This window comes from Panthera onca, chromosome D2 (assembly GCF_046562875.1).
Source record: "Panthera onca isolate mPanOnc1 chromosome D2, mPanOnc1 haplotype 2, whole genome shotgun sequence".
NCBI classification, from domain to species: domain Eukaryota; kingdom Metazoa; phylum Chordata; class Mammalia; order Carnivora; family Felidae; genus Panthera; species Panthera onca.
In genome coordinates this window covers 40037994-40044037 of record NC_138349.1, presented here as the reverse complement: position 1 = coordinate 40044037, position 6044 = coordinate 40037994, and the positions used below count along the sequence as shown (strand labels likewise).

Genomic DNA, 6044 nt, shown 5'->3' with positions numbered 1-6044 from the left:
GATCTGTCACGTACACACAGGCACAGGACTCTAAGCCCCAGGGCAGCGGGGACCTTGTCTCTCTTGTTCATTGCTGTAGCCCCAAGCCCAGAGCATTACCTGGCCCAGGCACTCAGTAAAGACCTATTGAGTAAACAAATGTTCTCTAACACAGAAACAGCAAGAGATGATCAACAGTATCACTGTTTTAAGTTCCTAAATTTTGGGGTGGTCTGTATGCCACAAAAGATACTACAGCTCTGTACTCAAGCCATTTCCATCTACAGAGCAGAGTGCCTGGCCTTTTAATACCCCATCAGGATGTGTGTGGTCCTGGAGGCACTTCTCCCAGGCTGCCCTGCTCCAAACTGCCATAACCTCGGGGTGCCTAGCTGGCTCAGTTAGTAAAGTATGGGACTCTTGATCTTGGGGTCATGAGTTCAAGCCCCATATTGGGCCTAGAGCTTACTTAAAAAGACAAAAACAAAAACTCAAAAAGCTGTCCTAGTCTCAAGCAAGCACAGAGGTATATGAGGGACACGGTATAGAGCATGCTCTCTGAAGAAGAGGAAGGAAGGATAAACATGAAAAATGTTTCTCCAAGAAAATGTGGGATCCGATTTCATCTTGAAGACACATGTATTTTTTGGATTGTTCACCAGATAGCTGGATACCAGGGCAGCACATTGCAGACACATTAGAAGTGACAGTCGCAGCAGCGGTGCCCCGAGCAGGGGACATACGGTGATCTATTGCAGTATACGTTATAAAAACATAACTTCTATTCACATTTTCCATCTCCTTGCAACGTTTGCATGCTTTATAATACATGTAATTTATAAACTAATGCATACATAATTTATGAACTAAAAGCAAACACAGATTCAAGTGTTTTCTCAAAACCTTTTTTACGGGTAGATAAGGTTACACAATCATAGACTGTTAGAGGCCAAAAAGAACAAGGCCTGGCCTGGGAGAACATGGGCCCTCTCAGGCTGGAACCCCTAGGCCCATTGGAAGCACATTACATTACAGGACAATACAGGTCCTCTCTGGATCATTCTGTTCCACCACCTTATAGCTGCAGATCTCCTTGTTGAAGATTTTCTGGCACTTGGTTTTTGTCATAATGCACGGTTGTAGCAGGGCTGTCATTGAGACAAGAGCAAGGCCTGCTAGAAAGGATAGGATGCCCAGCCTCCCCAGGACCAACTCTGTGACGGAAACACCCACACTCCAACTGTCTGGGGTACCCCTCAGCAACCTAAGGTCACTCTAAAGTGCCGCCTTTAGAAACCTAGACCCAAACACATAGAACCTGGACTAGCAACCCATAGACCATCCCTGGAATCATTCCTAAATTCCATCCTGCTTGCACAGAAGGACAACAGTAAGTTCTGACAGGTCCAGAAGCAGATCTGGGCCCCTGTGGGGCCCGGCAACTTGTGCCAGCCTGACTCTGCTTGCCCTCCCTACTCAGGAAGTGCCTGCAGTACTGATGTTTGAGTATGGGAAGGGAATGGTTGTCCCATCCCTGGCATGGAGGCCATTTAGGTAGGAGCTGGTTCAGCCAAGAGGAACAAAGACTCACTCCAGGCAGGGATCATGGAGCTCAGAAAGAATCTGATGAAACCTGGATGTCACCAGACAGAAAACCAGTTCTGAATTCAAGCTTGGAGGCTTGCTGCTCTGAAATCAATACTCAAAAGACAAGTGACGGTGGGAAAGGAAAAGTTGCTTTATTTAGAAAGCTGGCAGGGTGCCTGGGTGGCTCATTAGGTTAAACGTCCGACTTTGGGTCAGGTTATGATCTTGAGGTTTGTGGGTTGTACCCCCTGTCGGGCTCTGTGCTGACAGCTCAGAGCCTGGAGCCTGCTTCGGATTCTGTGCCTGCCTCTCTCTCTGCCCCTCCTCTGCTCGCGCTCTGTCTCTCTCTCTCTCAAAAGTAAATAAACAATAACAAAAAAAAAAATTTAAAAACAGAAAAAAAGCTGGCAACCTAGGAAGATGGTGGACTAACATCCCAAACACCATCTTCCTTGTCCATGTGAAGCCAGAGAGGATTTTTTTTTAATGTTTATTTATTTATTTGGCTAGAATTCACAAACTGTGAGATCATGACCTGAGCTGAAACCAAGAATCGGACACCTAACCGACTGAGCCACCCAGGTGCCCCGAAGCCAGAGAGTTTTAAGGAGATAGTGCAGGACATGAGGGGGGACACCGTGTGCAGGAGAAGCTGGTGCTCAGGTGGGTCATCGTACGCTGACATGATGCTGAACAGACATGCTACCATCAGTGCCAGCTGTTTTCAAGTGCAGTCAGGACTTACCTCCGGGGAAAGTCTGATCCTTCATTCCTCAAGGCCAGCGAATTGTCTGCAAAATCTCAAGGAAAATAGTTTGGTTCTGCTACAAATCAAGGGGCTTAGGTCGGCAAGCAAGCAGTGCATAAGCTTGAAGCAAGTTAACTTTTTTTTAAATTTTTTAAATGTTTATTAATTTTTGAGAGAGAGAAACAGAGTGTGAGCTGGGGAGGGGCAGAGAGAGAGGGAGCCACAGAAACTTCAGCAGGCTTCAGGCTCCAAGCTGTCAGCACAGAGCCCGACGCAGGACTCAAACCCACGAACCATGAGATCGTGACCTGAGCCGAAGTCAGACACTTAACCGACTGAGCCACCCAGGTGCCCCTTGAAGCAAGGTAACTCTTAAGACTGATTGGTGGGCTATTACATGGGGACCATCTCCCTGGGAAAATCCACCCACACATTCAAAGGTGCAAACAATTTTAGGGTTCACTGCCCTCTGGAAATACACCCACAAACCTCAGATTTAAATTGCCCCTCCCCAAAGTGTACACAGAAGAAGCCCCCATGGCTCTTTGTGATGTTCCATCCAAAAAGTGACCCTTGACTTATTTTAACAAAAGAGAACTTTTCAATACTCTCTCCCAAAGAGTAGAAACCAAAGTGAGAACTGAAAAAAGATTTCCCCAGGGCACCTGGGTGGGGGTCCTGGGCAGTGGGGGGGAGACCAGGGCAGTCTGGGCCTGGGCCTCCTACCTCAGGCTGGATCGCTACTGGGCAGCTTGAGATCTGGACAGCGTTCCCCTAGAAAATACAATAGGTCAAAAAATTCTCCCAGATAAAATGTAATCACACCCTCTATTTTGCTATAGCAAAACAAAAACAAAAACAAAAACTTCATGAGAAAAACTCAGTAGGCTGTGAGAAAATTACAGGGAAAAGGAGTTGACTCTGAACAGTAGGAAGAAATGTAGAACAATGTGCCCAATGGGATAGGCAATGTGGCAGGAAGGAGGGGAGGCTCACCTTGAGCCCAGACTAAATGTCAGCTACTGACCCAGGGTCAGGGAACACAGAACCAGCATAGAGAAGGCATTAAAATATTGAGTCAATTAATGTATATGCAAAAGCTATTTAATATTTATACTCACCTGATTATCCCTATTTTATAGTAAGTAAACTTTTACAGGCTCAAATAGATTAAGAAACTTATCAGGGTCACACAGCTGCTTTACAAGAAAATGGAGATTCAGACTCAGTTCCTCTGGCATCAAGGCTCTTCTCACTTCACTCTTTTCTACACTAGGTAGGTGGGAACCTGGGAAGAGGGTCGTATTGGCATAGCTGTGATGATGGAGCGCTGGAGGCAGGAGAGAGTGCCAAATCTGGGGGACATGGATGCATTGGCCACTTTGGAGATGCACTCTTATGTCAGAGAGTCATTAGCCCTTAACCTAGTCCAAAACAATCACACTCCGGAGTCACACTAACACTTGATACAAAGACAACGTCAAATTTCTGGAAACACAAAACCAAGGATTAGCTGTAATATGCAGTGACCCAACCAAGGCAATACCTGGGAACCTGCTTCAGCTAGCCAGCCAGTCAGTCTCCCAATCCAATATCCCTCTTATTCCATTAAGCACTTAGCATAGGGCACACTCAATAAATGTGTTTGGAACTATCCAGACACTTAACTTCTGTAGCACACTCAAGTATTTGATTTAAAGTGCTTATTTCTCTACTCACTGGTGGTGTCATAAGACTCCCTGAGGCACTTGTGTTTTGTGGGTTTTTTTTTTTTAATTTTAAATTTTATTTTAGAGAGAGAGCGCATGTGAGTGAGGGAGATGGCGGGGGAGAGTGAGAGAGAGAGAGAGAGAGGCTTTTAAGCAGGCTTCACACTGAGCGTGACCTGAGCCAAAATCAAAAGTCAAAAGACAAGAATCAAAAAAATCAAAAAACACTAAACTGACCCAGCCACCCAGGCACCCCAGGCGCTTGCTAAATTTCAGATTCCTTATCTCCTACAGATTCTGATTCAGTAGGTTCTGGGATGGGCCCCAGGAATTTGTATTTCATCAAGCTTCTGAGCTGAGTCTGTGATCAGGCAAGTTTGGGAAAATGCTATTTATGCCAATGCTTCTGTCATCAGAGCTGCTCCTGTTCTTGCAAAACACTATAGGCCAAGGTTGGCGTGAAGACATCGGGTGGATTGCAGGGGAGGGGTGTGGAGAGTGGCTCTTATGGATATAGCTGCTGAGGAAACAGGAAAATTAGGGCCACAGTGTGGGTACTCTCTATCACCCCAAGCACCCTACCTACCAGTAAAAAAGGTTTTGAGCAAACACTTGAATCTGTGTATGCTTTCAGTTTATAAGTTATATGTATTATAAAGCATGCAAACATTGCAAGGAGATGGAAAATAAATGTGAATAGAAGTTATGTTTTTAAATGTATACTGCAATAGACCACCGTATGTCATACGTGTGTCTTCAAGATGAAATCAGATCCCACATTTTCTTGGAGAAACATTTTTCTTGTTTATCCTTCCTTCCTCTTTCAGAATAGACACTTCAAGAAAAAAGAAGGCCCTCCTCTTTAATCAGACAGCTATTGTGAGCCTGGGGCCAAGTTTTTTGTTTTGTTCTATTTCTGTTGGATTATCTCTGCATAAATGCCTCATTTCTCCACTTTGCTTTGTTTCTGATCCCCAAATGCACATGTGAAACATCGTGAGTATTTTAAAATTTATGCCTGGGCCCCACCCCAGAACAAAGAGATCAGAATCTCTGAGCATGGGGTCCAGTCTGCCAAAGTTTTAGAAAACTCCCCGAGTGATTCAAATGTTCGACCAAGGGTGAGAGCCACTGCTTTAGATCCTTGGCGATCCCATTGTGCTTGAGGAGTGGCATCAGCACCCCCTGAGGCAGTATTACACATGCCAACCCTCACTCCCACTCCAGGCCCACAGAAACAGAACCTGTATTGTAACGAGATTCCCAGTGAGGCTGCATGCACATTACAGTTGGAGAAGCACTGCTTTGGAATAGTTGATGGTTTTCAACCCTGGCTGCATGGAGGAGTTGATGAAGAATCTTTTAAATGCGCAGCTCTGGGGCGCCTCGGGGACTCAGTGAGTCAGGTGTCCAACTCTTGATTTCGGTTCGGATTGTGATCTCACCGTTCGTGAGTTCCACCCCCATGTTGGGGTTTGTGCTGGTATCGCTGAGCCAGCTTAGGATTCTCTCTCCCTCTCTCTCTGCCCCTCCCCTGCTCATGCTTTCTCTCTCTCTCTCAAAATAAATAAACATTGAAAAAAATTTTTTTAATGTGTAGCTCCTACCCCAGAGATTTTGATTTACCTGGGATGGGGCCTGAGTACTGGTAAGTTTCAAAAACCTCCAGGAAATTCTCAAACAGCTAGGGTTGAGAACTACTGTCTTATATAAATGGCATATTGCAATCCCTCATTTTATTTTATTTTTTCTCTATCTGCCCTAACCCTCCTTCTCATCTGTAGACTCAAAGGCCTTCATCTGCCAATGGGTTACACCTACCAGGCTGCAATAATATAATAAACATTGAGAAGCCAGGACTTACCATTAGATAAACCGCCTGGAGTGTTCTTATTAGGTATGACACAGCACTGAGCATTGCATAAAGTCACAAAGTTGGCCAAAACCCTGAGGCTGCCCAGAAGAACATTATGCAATGTAAAGCAGAGGTGGGAAGGAGAACCAATGAATTCAGATGGTAA

The 6044-nt window shown here is 45.3% G+C and overlaps 1 protein-coding gene across 1 annotated transcript; it reads right to left on the bottom strand.

Moving 5' to 3' along the window:
• Positions 1 to 1008: 1008 nt before the first annotated feature.
• Positions 1009 to 6044, bottom strand: MSMB (microseminoprotein beta; the record flags this gene model as incomplete). The annotated part of the gene is made up of 3 exons (XM_078434093.2): positions 1009 to 1243; positions 2312 to 2357; positions 5888 to 6044. Coding segments are annotated over 3 exons (438 nt in total), but the record flags the coding sequence as incomplete, so codon positions are not given.